The sequence below is a fragment of the Phyllostomus hastatus genome, unplaced genomic scaffold (assembly GCF_019186645.2).
Source record: "Phyllostomus hastatus isolate PE091 unplaced genomic scaffold, TTU_PhHast_1.1 phas_scaffold_182, whole genome shotgun sequence".
NCBI classification, from domain to species: Eukaryota; Metazoa; Chordata; class Mammalia; order Chiroptera; family Phyllostomidae; genus Phyllostomus; species Phyllostomus hastatus.
The window spans coordinates 17,524,344-17,544,383 of NW_025334013.1; the positions used below are offsets into that span (position 1 = coordinate 17,524,344).

The 20,040-nt window shown below is 51.9% G+C and overlaps 1 protein-coding gene across 1 annotated transcript; it reads left to right on the top strand.

Moving 5' to 3' along the window:
• Positions 1–1,918: 1,918 nt before the first annotated feature.
• Positions 1,919–18,580, top strand: THEMIS2 (thymocyte selection associated family member 2). The gene is made up of 6 exons (XM_045860017.1): positions 1,919–2,061; positions 5,061–5,201; positions 7,654–8,064; positions 13,135–14,198; positions 15,926–16,079; positions 16,527–18,580. Exons 1-6 carry the CDS (start codon positions 1,968–1,970, stop codon positions 16,580–16,582), a joined length of 1,920 nt encoding a protein of 639 aa, XP_045715973.1. The 5' UTR covers positions 1,919–1,967; the 3' UTR covers positions 16,583–18,580.
• The last annotated feature ends 1,460 nt before the right edge of the window (positions 18,581–20,040 follow it).

A 20,040-nucleotide genomic window follows, 5' to 3' on the forward strand; every position in this document is an offset into this window, starting at 1 on the left:
GCCAGGAGGGACTCCCAAAGCTGGAACAATTTGAGCAACAAATTAAATAACATAGGATTAGGTTGTAAGAGTATAAAATAAATATACATGAGTTCATGCTAGCATAAATTGATAGTTGAATAAATAAATAAGTGAGGAGAAGAGAAAATCGTTCTGACAAAGAAATTCCAGGTAATTTATTTGGTTACGCCCCCCCCCCCGAAGGAGGTGCGGCTTACCTCCCCCCCCCATGATGCATGCGCCCAGTGCCTTGTTTCCAAACAACAGGGTACATGGAGAGGGGACACTAGTGACTTTCCAGTGGAGAAACCTGGAAATCCCACCTTAATCAAGCGATCAAGGTTAATATCACAGTGAGAAGTCATGCGGTGTGCCACACACGCCCCAGGGAGGGTGTGGTGAGAGGGGCACATGCCCCTTAATCCAAGACTCCAGGATGGTCATGAGGAAAACATCAGAAAAAAACAAAAAAAGATTAAGCGACATTCTTCTGCAAAACGCCTGACCAGTGCTCCTCAAGACTGTCAAGGTCAAGAGAAGAACACGGAAAAGTTGAGAGCGTGTTAGTTACAGACGACAAAACACCATCTGGGATCCTGGGTGAGGTTCTGGAAAAGGAAAAGGTCATCAGCAGAAAAACAGATAAAATCCAAGTAAAGTTTCCAGTTTAGCTAACATTAATTCAGCAAAGCTGGTTTCTTAGTTTTGACAACTGTGCTATGGTAATGTGAGACTGCGGCACTGGGGGATTTGAAACTAGCTGAGGGCTGGATGGGAAATGTCTACTATTTTTGCGACTTTACTGTAAATCAAAAATTAAAAAAAAAAACCCCACAGGCAGAAGAGAGTGGAAAGAAATACAGCCAAATTTTAGTAGTAAATATATTTGGGTGGTAGAAAAAGAATGTCTTCTTTTTATTTGTCAAATGTCTTTAATTAGGGTTTATTCTTGTCTTTTAAACATTCTTTATTCTGATTAGAAGTCTTCTATTACTTTTTAAGATTTTTTTTTATTTTTAGAGAGAAGGGAAGGGAGGGATAAAGAGAGGAAGAGAGACATCAATGTGTGGTTGCCTCTGGAGCACCCCCTACTGGGGATCTGGCCTGCAACCCAGGCATGTGCCCTGAGTGGGAATCCAAGTGACCCTTTGGTTCGCAGGCCAGCACTCAATCTACTGAGCCACACCAGCCAAGGCTCTATATCATCTCAATTAATCCTCACATCCAGCTAAATGAGATAAGACAGAGAAACTAAAACTCGGAAAATCAAAGCGATTTGCCTCAAGTTATATAACAAGCAAGATGAGGAGGTGAGATTTGAGCCTCTGTGGATCTGACTCCCGAGGGACAGGGAAATATAAAAGCTTTATCTGTTCTTGTGGGGTCAGGACAGGAGAGTGGACTCTCTCCTAAGGAGATTTCTCTTTAGCCCAAGAAGACCTTTCAACTAGAATTGTCCAGGGAGTAGGAGCGTCCTGAGAGGTCACGAGCTCCCAGTCAGTACAGGACCACGGCGCGCCCCGAGGGATTCAGGTACCGCGACGCTCTCTCTTCCTTCTCGGAGCCGAAGGGCAGGGCTGTGCGCCTCCGGGAGACCCCGAGCGACACCAGGCGGGCCGCGCTCCCTTGCAACCGGGAGGACCGCGGGGGTGCGGGGCTAGGGAGCGGGCGCGGGGGGCCTCGGGGCTTCGTCTTCCCCCTGCACCGCCGGGTCCGTCACGGACGACTGCAGACGTGGGGACCTGCTTCCACTCACGCAGAACCTTCCTGACCGAGATCCAAGTCGTGCCGCCAAGGTGACAGGTGGGCACTGCAACCCATTCTAGAGATGCAGAAACTGGGGGCGCGGGAGGGAAACGGCTCACCCGGCGTGCGGGCCCGGCCGAGCGGCCCCACCCCTCGGGGCGGGGCTCCGGCGGGAGCGCGGCCCCGGCCACTCAGTCCACGTCCAGTGAGCCTCGCGGACCATGGAGCCCGTGCCGCTGCAGGACTTTGTCTGCGCCCTGGATCCCGCCACTCTCCCGCGAGTGCTGCGGGTGTGCTCGGGCGTCTACTTCCAGGGTGAGTGGGCGGCGGCGGACCCCCCCGGACCCGCAGCGCCGCGGCGGCCAGGGCCTCCCGGGTGTGTGGGCAGAGGCGCTGCCGGCGCGCTGGAAGCCCGGGAAAGTGCGCCCCAGCTTCGAATCCCCACGCTGCCACTGCCGTGTGATTTGGGGCTGCACTCAACCTGGGTTGTAATGAGCTCCGACTCCCGGCGGGGTGGAGCCCAGCCAAGGCGGCGTGGGACCGCTGTGCGCGTTGATTGAGGGGCGGCTGTGCGGGGCTCCAGCGTTAGGGCGCTCAGGACTTGTGCTGTTGCTTGATTCTTAAGTGCCAGGTCAGCCCTCTGCTCCGTGTAGCCTCCTGCTCCCCTCGACACCCATCTACGCCAGCTTCCTTTGGTCCCTCCATCGCACCTTTGTGCTCTGCTCGGCAATGGACAGTGCTTGACCTGATCAGCTCTTCAGTCCTCAGCTTAATGGCCCCTCATCCTGGAAGCCTTCCCCGCCCTCTGCTCCTTACAGGCCGGCACATCTGCTCCCCTGGCCACAGCCTGCCTTGTTCACAGGTGGTTAGTGCACAGCAGGGTCTCGGTCACTCGCTACTACCTGAAGGAGCAAGGGGGCAGGGACTGGCGGGCAGTGGAAGGGAGAGGACAGAGTGGCTGCTCAGCAGATGGGAAATGCAGGCTGCTGGTGGTGAGGGATGAGCTGAGGGAGACAGAATAGGGAAGGAGGAGGAGGAGAGAGGGAACCAAGACGCTTGGTGGGGCGAGGGAAGCTCCCTCCTTAGCGAGCAAATTCATGCGTGGCTGCCCTGGCCATCTTGTCCCCTCTCTCTGTTTCCTCACACTGCCACACCAGCTTCCAGAATTCTGAGGCCCCAAGGGTGTCCTAGACCGAGGGTGAGACGTATGGAGGGCCATAGACGGGACAGGACAGGCCACCACACAGCGGGTCTAGCCAGATCCATTTGGGAGTCTGATGGATCTGGGTTCAAATAAGGACTCTACCTCTGGGGGCTTCTGACAGGCACCTGTGCTACGTTTGCTCTCTTCCCGATACACTCTGCTTGCTGTGTGTCTTAATATCTGAGTTTCATCATTCTGCCTGAGCTGGGTGGTGGGAAGTGACGGAAGTTAGTGTAAGAGAAGGACCAGAGGGATGCGAGTGTGCAGGCGGGGGTGAGCGTAGAGGGAGAAACTGTGACACTGATGGTTCAGGCGCCCGGCCTGGACACTTGGAAGGGGTTAGGAGTTGCCACTTTGGAGGCAAGCACCTGGACTCAAGTCTCAATGAGGTCTCTCCTTACCTCTGGTCTTGGGCCACCCATGGGGCCTCACCGAGGCTCAGTTTCCTCATTCGGGGAAGGGAAATGTCTGTGCTTTTGAGGGCAGTCATGGGTCATAAATGCAATGACGCATATGCAATACTGACCACAGCACCTCCCCCAGTCTCACCAGCCCTGGGCCCTGCCCCCATAAAACTGTAGTCAGACTGTTTTATGAGCCTGTGTACGTTTTCCTGGTGGTAAGGGAAGGGGTTTTCACCGCTTTCTCAGGGCTATTGTGAAGGGTTGTTGCGAGCGATACTCGAACCTTACGAGTCTCCATGCTACAGTCTTTCCTGTAAGCCAGACTCCAGTCTTTGTCACCGACTGGAGGGGCCGGGCCACCAATACTCCTACCAGCTCTGCAGGCAACACCGGCAAACTGGAATAACAACACAGTGACTGCGCTATTCACTCAGCTTGTATTAATACAGATTCAATCCAAATGCATACTAACCTAGTAACAGTAATAATCACTCAGAAGCAACCAGCAATAACATCACACAAGAGAATTGGGGGATAATGAACCTGAGTCCCAGGAGTCCCTGTCAAGTCTGGTCTGGGAGACGGCTGGTCAGTGTCTTAGAAGGCAGAGTCTACGGTGGCCTCCGAGCCAGCCGGGGCAAGGTCGATGGGAGCAACGGAGCAACCATCGGCCGTCTCAGCTGCCCGTCCGCAGGCCTTTGCTTACGTACTCTTGTACGATGCAGTGTTGCGTCAGCCTCTCGTTAGCTCACATTGTTTCGTGCCACCTCCACAAGCATGTGGATGATATCACTCCACCTCGCTGCTCTGAGAGGTGGTGTTACCCTTCAGATAAGCATGCGCCGTTGCCACATTGCACGGCGCATGCCCGAGGGATTGCAACACCCGGGCTGGTCATTGCTCCACTGCTCTCACGTGAACCATGGCTCCCTTCCACGCCATCTCTTTCGACAGGACTGACGCTGTCTCAGTTCAGTCCTCCTCACCCCAAGGCCCTGCTGGGGATGCCCTGGGTTGGGCTAGGGTGGGGTGGGTCAGGCGGCCTCGAGGCTCGCCCACCTGTACTTTCCCGGCGGTCATCAGCAGGACGCGGAGACGGCACACTCTTGTGAGAGAGAGATCTCTACCGAGCACTTCCCTGTTTCCGACACTGCTTCGAGGGCCCAGAACCCGGCCTGCGGGGCACACGCTGTCAGTGGCCCTCTGTTCTCGCCTGCACGTCCTTTAAAAACAACTCATCTGGAGAAGAAAGCACCAGAGTGGGTGTCAGGCTTTGTGTGAGCTGGGGTAGCCACTGACCCTCTCTGGGCCTGATTGAATAACCTCAATAAGGGAATGGGAGTCTGGGAGTCACGGGGCCATTCACCCACTCATGACTTGAACTCATACCGAGAGGCCAGGCCTGTGCTGGCCGCCGTGGTGCTGAGATGGGTCAGCCCTGCCCTATGAGCTGAGTTCAGGAGGCGCGGGGCTGTGAAGAGGGCCAGAGAGTGTACCACAGAAGGGTACACCCAGCACTAGAAGAAGGCAAAGGTGGCATCTGTGCTGATGGAGCACAGCTGAGCCAGTGGCCATCAGGTAGGGAAAGACAGGGGAAGGCATTGCAGGCGGCAGAAACACGTGCGCACAGGTGTGGCCAAGCAGGGCACCGGTCGCCGCGTGCTTGGCCCTGGCCGCACGGGGAAACTGCGTCTGTGTCTCCGCAGGCTCCATCTACGAGATCTCCGGGAATGAGTGCTGCCTCTCCACGGGGGACCTGATGAAGGTCACCCAGCTCCGCCTCCAGAAGGTCATCTGTGAGAACCCGGGGTCAGGTCAGACCATAGAGCTGGACCCCAACTTCAAGGGTAAGGTTGGCACCCCTGTCTCCCCAAGCGCTCTGGCACCCTCCAGGCACCCCTTCCGACACCCTCGTGGGCTTGCCAACTCCTGCACGCACTCCCGCCCCTCTGGGTTAGTACATGCCACTCTCACGTGCACTCGGCCTCCAGGCTCAGGATGTCCTCAGGGTGGCCTGAGGATGCCTGATTCTGCCGTGGCCACACTGGGATGTTCTTTGTTCCAGGTCTTTGTCCACGTGCCCGTCTCTGTGTTCAATCACACCTTCGCTTACTAAACATTCACTGACACCCACTGCATCGCCGGCCCTGTGCCGGGGACTGGGGGTGTGGGGTTCAGGATGAACCGGGGCAGCTGTCTCCAGCGGGGGCTCCCACGGTGGCTGTGAGAGGTGGCAACAGTAGAAGTCAGCACAAGTTGAGGGGCCTCTGGCAGTAGAGGGGAGAGGGCGGTCTGTGCAGGCTTCCTGGAGGAGGTGGCACCTGAGCTGGAGGAAGGATCCCTAGAGGGAGCAGCATGCGCACAGGGGCTCCAGAAACCCCATGCCACTCAGGTATGGCAGGAGGCATGTGGTGAGGCGGACTCGGGGCCGAAGCCTAGGTGGGGATCCTGCTCTGTCACTAACTGTGGCTTCGGCCACTTCCTGTGACATCTCTGGGCCTCAGCTTCCTCCTCTGTGATGGAATTACTCAGGCTTGACGTGAGGCTAAAACGGGTTGCCATGCGTGAAACGTGCAGTGAAGCGCAGAGTGGGCGCCCTGTGAGGGCCGGCTCTCGGCCGCCGTCGCCACGCTCACCCAGACAGGATGGGCGCTGCTGTGGGCGCCGGGGGAGGTGCGGGGCGCTGTGCGGGGGCGCTGTACGGGGCCCAGACGCATGTCGGTCTGGGCTGTGAAAGCGCCGAGGAGCCAATGAGGGTTTGAAATGCGAAAGTGATGTGTGTTGTTTTGTGTTTGGAGGATTTTGTTTTTATTTTGAAAAAGTTTCAAATTTACAGAAGACTTGCTGGAACTACTATATACCCTTATCCAGATTCACTGTTAAACATTTGTTACATTTGCTTCCTCTCTTTCTCTTCCTCTCTCTCTTCACACATACATACTCCTACACATGAATATGTGTTACTATATATGTACGTGTATGTGTATATATTTGTCCTAAACTACTTGAGGGTAAATTACAGATGTGATGCCCTTTACATCTAAATAGTATTCCTAATATTTAGTGTCTCCTAAAAACAAGGACATTTGCCCACAGAACTATAGTTTAATGATCAAGTTCAGGAAATGTAATATCCATGTAATACTAGTGTCTGACCATGGTCTATATTCAAACTTCATCAGCTGCCCTAATAATGTCTTCTTTTTTTTTTTGGTATAGTTTTTAAAAAATTATTTATCAATTTTAGAGAGAGAGAGTAGAAGGGGCACAGAGAGAGAGAGAGAGAGACAGACAGACAGACAGACAAACAGACACTGATTTGTTGTTCTACTTACTCCCGCATTCCTTGGTTGATCCTTGTCTGTGCCCTGACTGGAGATGGAACCACAACCTTGGTGTATCGGAACAGCACTCCAGCCAGCTGAGCTACACGGCCAGGGCTGCTGATGTCTTTTGTAGCAGTTTTTTCCCTTGATCCAGAATCCAGTCCCAGATCACACATCGCAGGCCGCTGTCCTCTTTCTTGAGTCTCCCTCGGGCTGGGAGGGTCCTCAGCCTTTCCTGGTCCTCACATCCACGTTTGCGAGGAGTCCAGACCAGTGCTTTCGCAGAGTGTCCCTCAGTCCGGGTTTGCGAGATGTTTCCTGGATTGGATGTGTGATGCGTGTTTGGGGCAGGAAAGTCTCTGAAGTGAAGTTACGCCCATATGTGGGGTTAGTTTAGACAAGAGAGGAATGGACAGGGTGGGGGAGGGACAGGGAGGAGAGCACCCAGAATGGGCAGACACGTAAGGGGTGGGGGTGGTCAGAGCTCATTCGGTCAGTGGCTCCTGGGCTCCTAGTTTGGGAGAGAGGGACAGTGGCACTGCCCCTGGGTGGGGTGACAGCTGTTGGGTGTGCGGCACTGGAGCAGCCCTGAGGCATCTGGAGGCCAAGTTGGCGAGGTCAGAGGCAGGGGGAGTCAGGAGGTAGGAAAATATGGCAGCGGTCAGTGGCTCTGGCGAGGAGCACGTCCCCGTTCTGTCCTCTCTCCCTGGCAACAGTCCCTCCGTGTCTGTGCCCCTGTGTCAGAAGGAACTGTCTCCACCTCGGCTCCTCGCTGTCCATTCATACACGGTCACTTGCTGCCTCCCACCTCTCAGCCCTGTGGCCCCGGCGTCCAGATGCTGACCTGTCCTTGGCGCCTGTCCTCAGGGGAATCTGGATGGGTTCTCGTCGGCCAGCCCCGGGGCCTGGCACATTTGGCCCTGGACCCAGCCAAGGCCTGCCCCACCCTGAACCCCTCTGCTCTGCTCCACAGGCCACTTCAGCCCCCTCACCGGCCCCCAGAGCTATGGAACCCTGGAGGAACTTGTCTCTGCTGTAGTCCAGAGCTCCAAGCAGCTGCCCATCTGGTTCATGTCCACCTGCAAAATTGACACACGGATCAGGGTGGTGCCTGAGGAGCAGCCCCTCATGCTCGAGGCGGTGGAAATGTACCTCGGGACCTGCTCCGCTCGCTGTGTGCTGAGCATGGGGACCCAGGTGGTGGTCCTGCACCTGCCCCTGTCCATGAAGGGGCCCTTCTGGGAACTGCAGACGGGTGCCCCTCGGACCCTGCTGCAGGCCCTGCAGGACCCAGCCCTGAAGGGCCTCCTCCTCACCTGCCCCACCCTCCCCTGGCGTGCCTTGATCCTGAAGCCGCACTATGAGATCCAAGCCATCATGCAGAGTGAGTTGTCGGGACGGGACGGGCGGGTGGGGGTCGGTGGGGAAGGGAGAGAGGGCACCTGGGCAGCTGCTCTCATGGAAGATCCCTGCCACAGTCTAGGGATTTCAGGTGGCTTACACAGTTTATGTAGAGTAACAGAACAAAGATTCTTAAAGAATGGGAAATTAGGTGTAAATGGAGATAGGAAAATAGCCTAATTCTAGAGCGAGGTCCCAGATACTTTACAAAATTGGGCAAAGTCGGGTTGTGAGCTTACTAGCAGCTGGGACACAGAGTTGCCAAGTGAAACCCTTGACCTTTTGCTCAGGAGGAGCAGCCTCTTCTCCTGCCTCAGGGGAGAGCAGGTGCTTCTGCAGGTCCTTGTGTTGGGGTGGCAGAGGGCACGGACTGAATCCCCAGCTGCTGCACGGGGTATTCCCAGGCCTGGCTGGGGGCAGCAGGCAGAGCCGAGCTGGTGACACAGAGGCAGAGGGTCTGTCCGGTCAGAGGCCGGGCCTGAGCAGAGGTGGAAGAGCGGCCCCTGGGCCCTGCTCCCTGGAGGCCAGAGTTTGAGCCCCCTGGCTTTACCAGACCAGTTGGTCAGGGTGGCTGACAGATGGCAGAGCCAAGCAGGGATTCTTTGCCCTGTTTTTGAAAAAAATCTTAAAATTACTTTATTGTTCAAAACTTCAAACCTGTACAAAAGCAAGGAGGAGCATAACAGACCCCCACGACTCCAGTACCCCACGTCACCATTGTTGTTTCATCTCAACTCCACCCTCCCCACCCCGCGCACCCGACTGTTTCAAAGAAGGCCCCACGTGTTGCAGCATTTCTCCGTAAATACTCCAATATGTGTTTCTTTTCTTCTTCTTTTTTAAACTGTCTCTATTTTAAAGTGCAACTCTTTTTTTTAAAGACACTGAAGTGTGTAAGAACACTGTGCCTGGCAGCCCAACGCCCTTAAGTACCGTCACGCAGTCCTTAGCCTGCCGACAACCTGGCAGCACTTCTGCTGGGATCACTTTCCTAGTGGGCATCCCTAATCACTTGTCTCGGCAAACAAGGACGGACGTTCGGCCGCAGCACTTGCCGGTTAATATCCGACCACTCTTTGGGGCAGACCCCCTGGCCGTGGACCATGAGCCTCTCTCCACCCGCCTGTTTTCAGTGTTTCTCCAGCCCCACTCGGTCTGATGGATGGTCCCAGCCAGTGCCTCCAGAAGCTCGAGCTGCTCTTTGGCTCTGGGGACCATTAGCTCTTTGGGGTTCACACAGATGTTCACGTCTTTGTACTTCCATTGGACAACTCCTGTTTTCTGATTGGACCCATGCTTTGGAATGGAGACTGGTCCACTCTTCTTGCTCTTTTTTTTTTTTTTATTATAGTGCTTGTGTAAAAGTCTTTTACTTTTTAAAATATTGGTAAACCGCCTGAGTTTGGTTTCATGCTTTTTTCCGTCTTCGTAGTCATCCTCTTCAGTACTAATCCTGTTCTCACTGAACCTGACATGGTCCACGACAGATGTCTCAGGAAGGAAGAGGCCTCCTTCTTCATCCTCGCTCGGTCCCAAACAAAATGGCTCTCCGTTTTTCCGCACACTGTCCAGCCATTCGGGCGCAAGGTCACCATCTGGATGTCCTTCTTCATGTCCTTAGTTGTCGGACTTCTTCGCAGCTAATCTGAGGCAGTCCTGAATGATGGTTGTTCTGTAGTTGAGTTGTCACTTTGATGTGGTTGTGGGAGGATGCGAGTACCGAGTTCACTTACCCCACCATCTCGACTGGAAGCTCACTGACTTTTTTTAAACAGACATAGTACCATCATCACACCAAATTCACGGACAATCACTCCTATGGCCAGCACTCGCTGGCAACACCCACCCGGTGTTTCAGTTTTCTCCACTATCTCATACATTTTTTTATTTTATCCACCTCAAGACCCACATAAGCTCCACAACATTGCCGTTGGTTGATATGTCTCTTAAGTCCCTTTTAATCCATAGGTCCCCCCTTTTTAAATTTTCCTTGTAATTTCTCTGTCAAAGGGAGTAGGGTTTTGGCCTGTGGGCTTCTTCACATTTTGGATTTTGTCACCAGCATCCTCTGTGGAGCGTGAACCCGACCCTCTGTCCCCTGACTTTCCCGTTGGGTGGGCCCTGAGACACCCCCAGGTCCTCCGATTCAATGGGGGCACTCACGGGACTCGGCACATGGTCGTATTCACAGCTCTGATGGATCGCAGCGAAATGACCCAAAGCATAGTCAGCAAGGGGAAAAGCACATGTGGAGAAGCCCAGAGGAAACCAGGGGCTCACACAGGGTGTTAATTCCTCCAGCACTGATGGGCGACAACACGTGTGAGGTGTTGTCTGTGAGGGAAGCTCATTGGAGTCTCAGTGCCCACAGTTTTCACTGGGGACTGGTCACACAGGCCCCCTGCTGCCCGACCCCTGCCCAGATTCCAGACCCCCAGAGGGAAAGCAGGTGTTCAGCCTACATCACATGGTTTGCAGTTTAGGCAATGACTCACTGTTTAAAAAATCCTCACCCAAGGATATATTTGTTAATTTTGGGAAGAGAGGAAGGGGGAGAGAGAGACAGAGACAGAGGTAGAGAGAGAAACACTGATCCGTTGCCTCCCATTCATGCCCCGACCAGGAGTTGAACCTGCAACTTTTTGTTGCACCAGGTGATGCTCCAACCAACTGAGCCACTCGACTAGGGCCCATCTTAAAAAAAAAAAATTATTTGTTGATTTTAGTGAGAGGAAAGGGGAGAGAGAGGGGAGGACAGGGAAAGAAACATCCATTTGTTGTTCCATTTATTTATGCATCCATTGGCTGATTTTTGTATGTGCCCTGGCCAGGGATAGAACCCGCAACCTTGGTGTACTGGGATGATGCTCTAACCAAATGAGCGACCCAGTCAGGGCACAGTGATCCACTCTTACCATGGAATGGTGGGGAGCCCTCCCCAAACCCACATTCCTGCATGCCAGCCAAGGACTAACACTGTAGGCATTGTCTTTCTAGGGAGGGCAGTCTCAGGCATACTGTGTTAGTTCCAGATTCGTACACACCTGGACACAGGCACTTAGCTCTAGAGGCTTAACAGACAAAAGGGGCACAGTTTTCATAGTCATGTGAGGTGTGGGGCAAGGAATCCCCTCTCGACTCCGTGTCTGCCACCAACCTGACTGACTCGAGCATCAGCCTTGCCGTGGGGTGTAGATCAAATAGCACAAAGGACAGGCCAGTGTGATGTGAGTGGCTGCTGCTGAACACTCCCTGGATCCATGATTTTGTTAGAAATTGCAATGGTGATATTTTGAGCCTGTCATTCCTTCTTCATGGGGGAACTGCATTAAGAGAAAACTCCTCACTTACTCTTTGTTACAGTTTGTACAGGACACACAGGGCATTGTGTTTGTGTATGCAGAGGTCCCTGGGCACCATTCTTCACCCCTGTTCAGGCTTGGTCTCCAGCTGGCCAGACCTGACTAGGTTCTTCTACCTGTGTCACCAACCCTGCCACCAGCCGGTGCTGAGGACTAAGAAATATCATTATTTCTTAAAAAGATCTTTTTTATTTTTAGAGAGGGGAAGGAAGGAAGAAAAGAAGAGAAACATCAATGTGTGGTTGCCTCTTGAGCACCACCTACTGGGGACCTGGCCTGCAACCCAGGCATGTGCCCTGACTGGGAATCGAACCGGTAACCCTTTGGTTCCCAGGCCAGCACTCAATCCGAGCTACACCAGCAAGGGCCTTTTTTTTTTAACTAGTTTTTAAAATACTGAGTTTGCTCCTTAGCATCCTTCAGTGGGTGATTTAGGGTTTAAAAAAAAATCATTATGAACTCACAATGAGATGTTTTCAGTGTTCCAATCCACTGAAATTGTTATTCTTATTTGAATAAATTATCTCAACTTTGGCCAATGGGAGCCTTTTCAAATTGGCTCCTTAATGTTTTTGACATACCTTCGTGGCCTTGAATAGCTTTTCTTGCTTTCTAGTAGAAGATGTTTGAGGCTCATCTTGAACATGTCCTTTCAGGTACTGAGGTTAGCTCCTTCCCAGGGAGCCCTGGGCAGTAAGAGACCACAATCTGGAGAGGCACAGGTTTTAATGGTGTGTGGGGCTTGGCAGGCTGGATAATGAGGCAGCTCAGGTAATCCATGAAGTATTTTGAAGAGAAAATCAAAACAGTATAATGAACACCCCCCCCCCCCCCGCCCCCCATCTCCCGGCTTCAACCAATGATCAGTTCACCTGGCACAAAGCAAAAATCCCAACAGTGCAACCTGAGGGAAGTCATCGCCATCCCCCTGGGCCTGTGTTCTCAGCTGCAAAATGGGGGCGATGTGCCCTGCTCCATCTTCCGTGTGGGGGGGGGTCAGCCTCAAGACACGCCAGCTTTCCTCATCCCCACAATCACCCTTTGAGTTTATGCGCCGGGTACTAATCCAGAGAGGAAACAAGTTGCCCAGGGTCATTTCCTCATTGTTTATCTTGACTTAGTTTCCTTTCTTTATTTAAATCCAGGAAGGACTTAGAAAGGCAGCTTAAAAAGCTACATTCAAAATTCAAATTAAAATTTAAAAAATCTTTGAACTGATTGGATATTCTATATTAAGGTATTATCAGATAATCACTATTATTTCAATGTAGTAATGATACTGTGGTTAGGTTGTTAAATTTTTAATCACCCCTTGTTTTAGAAGTACACGTAGAAACAGTCACAGATGGTGTGATGTGATGGCTCTGATGCAAAATAATCCAGTGGAGGGAAACAGATAGATGGAGGTAGAGATTAAAGATAGGCCTTGAGTTCAGTGTTGATGGTGGGTACACGGGGGTCACTGCACTAGTCTCTTTGCTTTTATAAATGTTTAAAACTTTCTAAAATAACTTTAAAAGGAAAGAGGTTGAAGGCAAGAGTGGCCCAGGGATCTGGGACGGTGGGACAGTGGTGGTAGGAAAGACAACGGGAGAGGTCAGCCGGCCCAGGTCTCTTTGCTGGGGCTGGAGAGTGCACTGCTGAGGTGGCGTGTGGCCACTCCACTGAGCTGACCTCTGCCCCCTCCACAGTGCGCAGGACCATCGTCAGCATCCCTTCTACCCTGGAGGTCGACGTGGAGGATGTCACCGCCTCCTCTGAACACATCCACTTCATCCAACCGCTGCTGCTGAGCGAGGTCCTGGCGCGGGGAGGCCCCTTCCCCTTGAACACACAGATTCTGGAAGTCCCGGAGGGGCCGCCCATCTTCCTCAGCCCATGGGTGGGTTCGTTGCGGAAAGGCCAGGGGCTCTGCATCCATGGCTTGGCTTCGCCATCCTGGCGGGTCCTGGCCTCAACCAAGGGCCGGAAGGTGCCCAGATACTTCATGATCTCTGGAGCCTACCACGGGAAACTGCGGCGACGGCCAAGGGAGTTCACCACGGCCTATGACCTTCTAGGTGCCCTGCAGCCCGGCCGGCCACTGCGGGTGGTGGCCATGAAGGACTGTGAGGGTGATGAGGAGGAGATCCCTGGGTTCATTTCCCTGGCTATGGGAGACAGGCTGGAGGTGCTGGGGTCTGGTCAGGCCCATGGGTCTCACGGCGGGGACATGGACATCTTGATGTGTCATCGGCTCAGTGACCAGGCTGGGGAGGAGGAGTGCGAAGAGGAGGCAGAGGACCAAGAACAGATTGTGCTACCTCTCTACTTCTCTGGCAGCTTCGTGGAGGAGATGAGTGACACCCGGCGATATAAGCTGGAAGATCTGACTGCCCAGTTCTCACTGCCCTGTGAGGTCAAGGTGGTGACCAAGGACAGCAGCCACCCTGCTGACCCTCTGCCCCTCTTCCCCGGCCTGCGGCTCGAGGAGAAGATCACGGAACCCTTCTTAGTGGTCAGCCTGGACTCCGAGCCTGGGATGCACTTCGAGATCCCTCCCCGGTGGCTGGACCTGACTGTTGTGGAGGAGGAGCATCCCGGCCGGCCAGCTGGGTCTCTCCCTGCAGCCACAGTGGAGGAGCTGACAGATGCCTTCTACTACCACCTTCGGAAGTTACCGGCCTCAGAGAGCCTAGGCCCCCCACCCAGGCCCCCAAAGCGTCAGAACCTCAGCGAGCAGAAGAAACAGAGCGGCCTGGAGGGAAACATCAAGGTACCAATATAACCAGCGTTGGTGGGATGGGTTCACCTGTTAGGGTTCCTACAAGTCTGGCCATTCTCCTTTGTCTAGCATCACGTTTCTCTTATGATTGTATATAACTTGCAGTTTAGAAATGAACACTTTGCACGTATTATTCTTATTCCATCCTGACAGTCGTGATATTGGTGTGATAATCCATATTTTATGGCTGAGAAAACGAGGACTCAGAGGCCCTGAGATGCACCCAACGTCCCAGTTAACCAGGAAGCCTGAACTGGAGCATAAGCATTCTGATTCCAAGTTCATTGTGCTTTGCCTTTCTTTGCTACCCTTGATGTCACTCCCTAGTTCAAGATTCATTATTTTTTACCTAAACTATCTGGCAGCCTCTTCAACCCCTCGCTGCAGCTGTCAGAATGGTCTTCCAAATCCTCTCCTGGTCACCCATGGGTTTTGGCCTCATTTTCTGAAACTTACAGTGGCTCCCCATTGCCAGGGGTAGTGCAGACCCCCTAACACAGCACCCAGGGTCTTTTATCAGCTGACTTCAGCGTCACCTTCTCAGGCCCGTCTTCCCCCACCAACTCTGAGGTTCACGGTCCAGCCTCAGAGAAGTGCCCAAAGCCCCTCACTGTGCCAGGACTTCTGCCTCAGCACATTATACACATCAGCCCTCTCTTTCGGGCTCATGGGCAAGGCTCAGCTTAGATTTCCTCCTAGGCAGGGTCCTCCCTCTCATGTGTTCACACTGCATGTTGGACACAGCTGGGGGGTGGGGTGGGGGACACGTAGTTTTCAGTTGGATTTACCCAAGTCTCTCTGGCTACAGTGAGAGTCCTGTGGGGGCAGAGACCTCACCCACTCCAAAGCGGGCAGAGAAAGTGCCAGTGAGTGCTGAACTGAACCAAACTGGATCCCAGTAAGGGGCAAAGGCCCAATCGCAGTAGCAGTTTACTCACTCCATGGCCTGGACTCTGAGCATCCGTTTTCTCACCAGTGGACACAGAGAGACCAGTGGACAATGGATGCACAGACAGACACAGAGATGGAAACATCAATTTGTTGTCCCACTTATTTATGCACTCATTGGTTGATTCTTGTATGTGTCCTGACCGAGAATTAACCCGCAACCTTGGTATATTGGGATGATTCTCTAACCAACTGAACTACCTGGTCAGGGTGAAAAGCATTGGCTTTAGAGGTGACAGACATGTTCTGGGCCGGAGCCTTGGTCCAGCTAGGGAGTCCCTGTGTAAGGTTTGACATGTCATACTCTCTCTGAGCCCTGTATAAATTTGAGACTGGCCCAGTGACTCAGGATGACCTGAGGATTAAATGAGCACATAGGCACATAGCATCGGGCACAAGGTAGGAGCCCGGTACAAGCCCCCTCCCTCCAGGTACTCCTCTCCGCCCTAGCGCCCTGCCCTGAGGCGTCATGACGGCCTTTCCCCTTCAGCAACAGATGGGAAGGACACTGAGCAGAGGCCTATGTGGAGAAACTCGGGGACACTGTCTCTAGCCCGCAACCACATTCTCTCTCACCCCGGTCCTTTCCTCCCCTGCCAAAGACCATGTCATGTGCTTGTGGCAAAAAACCCGGGGTCCTGAGAAGCCCTACCTTGAAAAGGAAGTAGAGAAGGGAGCAGAGGAAGTGACATTTGAAGGAAGTTAGAGTTCACAGATTCTGCTGCTGTTTCCTGGGACCCTGCTGACTTCTGTTTTTTCCCCCCACTTAGTCTTCTCTTGTCTCAGAACTACAGCAACGCCCTCTATTGCCCAAACTCAAGATGACGACGTTGGCAAAGGCCACAGAAGATAGATCAAATACCTACACCAAGATTCCTCCCCGTAAAGGCCTCAAGCCCACTAAGTGCAGCACACTGGATCCAGGTGAGTCCCATCAGCCATTCACCCTTGTCCTTGCTCCTACCCTTCCCTCTCCACTCCTCGGATGCTGCTGGCGGCACATTCAGCACAGTCCTGCCCCTGGGCAGAGCTTTCTGCAGCCCAGGCTGGATGGTCAGGCCTGTATGGGGTGGACTCAGGCTAAAGGGTCCCTACTGGCCCTCTCCCAGGGGTCCCGGAGTCCAGGCAAGGAAAATAAGCTCCTCTCTCAACACTTCCCCGCTTGCACCAAGGGATATGGGGGGCGGGGGGGGGGGGGGAATGTTTGCAGACTGTTTAGTCAGAACAAATGAGTTTCCCAGATAGCAAAGACCTTAAACACTCAGACCAACCCCTTCCCTGCCCAGACAGAGAAGTGTGCCCTGAAGTGGGAAAGTGGGGTAAGTAACCTGCATAAAGCCACGACCCTCACTGGCTTGGGCTTCTTTGCAGATGGCGATGAACATGACTATGAAGAAGTAGTTGAGCACTTTCAGAAAACCCTCTAGATGCTGGAGGAACCACGCATCCTAACTGCTCTTAGGGAGTCTGGGACACCAGCCAACTCTGACAAGCCTTTAGAAGACCTTGGACAGTCCCACAGAAACCAGACTGCGGACAGGGAATGAATGGCTTTGTGGGACTATCTAAAACAGGAAGGACACTGCACCGGCTTCTCTCAGGTTCCTGCCACTGGGGCTTCCTTGGGCGGAGCCCCTACACTGGACGTCCTCCGACTCAGAGCTTTGGTATCCAGAAGAGCCAGCTGGTTTCTACTCAACCCTGCGACCCCAACACCAGCTATCCTATTGGTCGGTACGAAAGGAATCAAAGTCACCAACCCTGGTGATAGCAGCAGTGACTCCTGCCTCTTGGTAAAGGGGGACTCAATCCTGATCACCCTGAACTGACTTTTTTTTTTGTTTGCCACCCCTACCCTCCTTCCCACCCCACCCTCTGCCCCCAAGCTAAGTAAAGCTTTAATCTTCTGACAGACCAGGACTTTCTCATCTCTGCAGCACCTAGCACAGCAGTTGCAGCTGACTACCTAAGATTATTTCACTCAAAAACTAAACTAAAAATGATACCTGAGCTTCTGGAAAAATGCAAAATTCATTTATTTTGTGTGCCAGACCCTTTACCATCCTATTTATAGCCTCAACTTTCTGAGGCAGACAATAGCCTGATTTCAAAAACCAGGAAACAAGCTTGAGTGATCAGGTTTCAGGAGGCAGACCAGTCACGAACCTGCGTTAGGATCCCTGCCCACCACCTGTCAGCTGTGACTATGAGCGAGTTATTTTAACCTAAGATATAATTTCTTCACGTGTAAAATGAAACTAAGTCATCTGCCTCACAAGACTGCTTCAAGAATCAAATCAGGTGACCTTTGTAAATCACTTAACACAATGCCTGGTACACGTATCATTATTACTGACCAAGATCAGACCTCTGCTCCTAGTGTCCACAATGTCTCCTAGTCATGGTACTGTCTCTGTTTGACTCAGCTTCCAGGGCTGTTTTAGGCCTGTTCGGTCAGGGAAGTGAGACCACAGGACTCATTTCCTGAAGTGGAAGGACTATAGTTTCCTAGAACTGACCATCATGGTCAGCAGAGGACAGGAGACAGACACAAAGTTGATCTGAGTCTCCAGCTCAGGTGAGAGACGAAAGAAGGTCAAATTTCCAACCCCTGGACTCTAGGGGTCCCCCAGGATCTGTCATCTTTTTGCCTCCCATCCCTCTGGCCTGTCCACACCCACTGGACTTTCCAGGCCTCCTGGTCTCTGTATCACTGTATGGAGTTTCCCATGGTTGAAATATTTAGCACTCCATCCTCATCTTCCCTAAAATTCTCGAGCCCTCCTCTAGGAAGGCAAGCTAAACTGCACAGGAGGATCCCGAGGAAGAGACTATTCTGGGACAACCAGTAAGCAACAAAGTGAGAAAGTTCCTCCCTGGCACAGAACCCAAGGGGCCAAGCCCACATGCAAAAAAACAACCATAGTTTTCACTTCACATTTAATTTTGGCATCAAATTGAGGAAGATCACCAAAAGGATGCAGAGAAGAGGGCTGATAGTTCTACAAAGGAACTAATGAGTGGCCAAATGAGAAAGGAAGAAACTTTACAAGGAAAACTGGACTTAAAAGGAAAATGTGTGAAAATCTCAACTGCACGTGTGCGCTCAAGAGCAGTGAGGGTCAGCAGGGTGGACCCAAGGCAGATGCTACCTGCAGGGTGCTTTTGTCTTCTTTACCTCGGGAATAAGCCACTGGGCGTGGGAGGTGTTCTGATGGGGACTGAGATTCCCTTTGAGCAGTGGTCCAAAGTGAGCACACGCCTGGGAGTACATGAGATGGTCTACTGGAACATCTGAGTTATTAGTACATCCCTTCATATTTTTAATATTCTTTTTCACTTATATTTTTGAATGTTTTATAATATATAACATACTAATATAATAAAATGAATATAAATTAGAGGCATATGCTCAAAAAAATTTATTAACGAGTCTTGAATTTCTCTCACCTGCATTTTAAAAAAGAAATCAATTGCACCACATCGGACACTACCTCTTACTGGCCTTTCTTTAGTTAAACCCAATAAAACACTATTCTCAAGGAGTCCAACTGCCCACGTATACCTAGAGAAAGACTCTGGAGAGCAGGCTGGACTCACTGCTTGGCTGTGGTGTTGGGGGTGTTTCTAAGAAGCTGGAACCTACAGGAACTTGTTTCATGCTGTCTCAGTGACGTGCTAGCACAACACTATATATACATCCCAGGTGACCGCAAATGCCTGCAGTGCAAATGCCTCCTGCTGGAGCAGGGGAGCTTTCTAAAGGCTGGCGTTTCAGCCTGCTCAGGAATGGGCTGCCTCACAGGCCTCCGTAGTGCTCAGAAACCACAGAACTTCTGTAAAACTGTGTAAATGCCAAAGTGGCAGGGAATTCAGCGCCACTGAGCAGTTACTCTGTGCTCCTGGGAATGCTGAACCAGCAAGTCCTGTGACTCCAATCTCTTATTTTGCTTTAAATTCCTCATGCCTGACCAATGGGCTGACACAGTAGATACTCAACACCTGACTTAGCAAGAAGTAGTTTTTAATTACTCAAATTCAAAAATCAAAAGAATCAAGACTTCTGCCCAGAACCACTGCTATTGCCTTGCAGTAGTGCTTTCCATTGGAGAGCACTAGCCTGACAACTAGGAAGAAATCACCACCCATTAAAGTGTCCTATCATGCATTCCAAATTCCAATGTATATGGTTTTTGTAACCTATTTTTAGCTCACCGTCCTTTATAGGAAACGATCAAGAAGCAAACATAGTGGCTGACTTTTAACATCTGCACTACTCCAAAGATGGGAACTACTCCACATGTATAGAAAGTAACCACCACCTTATTGTTCACGGTCAGAAACCAGGGAGGTGGAGCCTTCTCCACACAGCTGCTAAGATCTCATTTAGAAATACAGTTAAAACAATCATAGAATTTTTATTTGCATAATACACCTCATTAACTTACCTCAGAATTAAGTTCTTTCAATTTAAGAAGTAGCTTACTTTCTGGAGTTGTCAGAAACATCTTTGAACTAGTTTCTTCTCCCACAAGAAAAGGAGCTGATTAAGTTGGCCAAAAAATAGCTGAGGCTTTGTTTCACCTTGAGGTGACATGGCAGGTGCCTGATTCAGTCACATGACTATGTACTGCCAGAGTCAAGATGAAGGCCTGCTTTATAACCCTCACTAATGGTAATGCTAGATGCTTTATAAACTTTATTTCATTCAATTTTCATAACAAACCCATAAGGAAATGACATTGTTGTCTTTTCTTTTTGTTTTTAAATTAATTGTGAGAGAGAGAGATACCGATTTGACCAGGGATCGAACGCAACCTCGGCTTACTGGGACAAGGCTCTAACCAGCTGAGCTCTCCGGGTGGGCCCCACTGCCGTCCTCCAT

Excerpts from the sequence above, each read along its gene's own strand:
- THEMIS2 (XM_045860017.1), top strand. The coding sequence starts at position 1,968 with ATGGAGCCCGTGCCGCTGCAGGACTTTGTCTGCGCCCTGGATCCCGCC. Across the intron at positions 5,202-7,653 it reads GCTGGACCCCAACTTCAAGG|GCCACTTCAGCCCCCTCACC; the intron begins GTAAGGTTGGCA and ends TCTGCTCCACAG. Across the intron at positions 14,199-15,925 it reads GCCTGGAGGGAAACATCAAG|TCTTCTCTTGTCTCAGAACT; the intron begins GTACCAATATAA and ends CCCCCCACTTAG.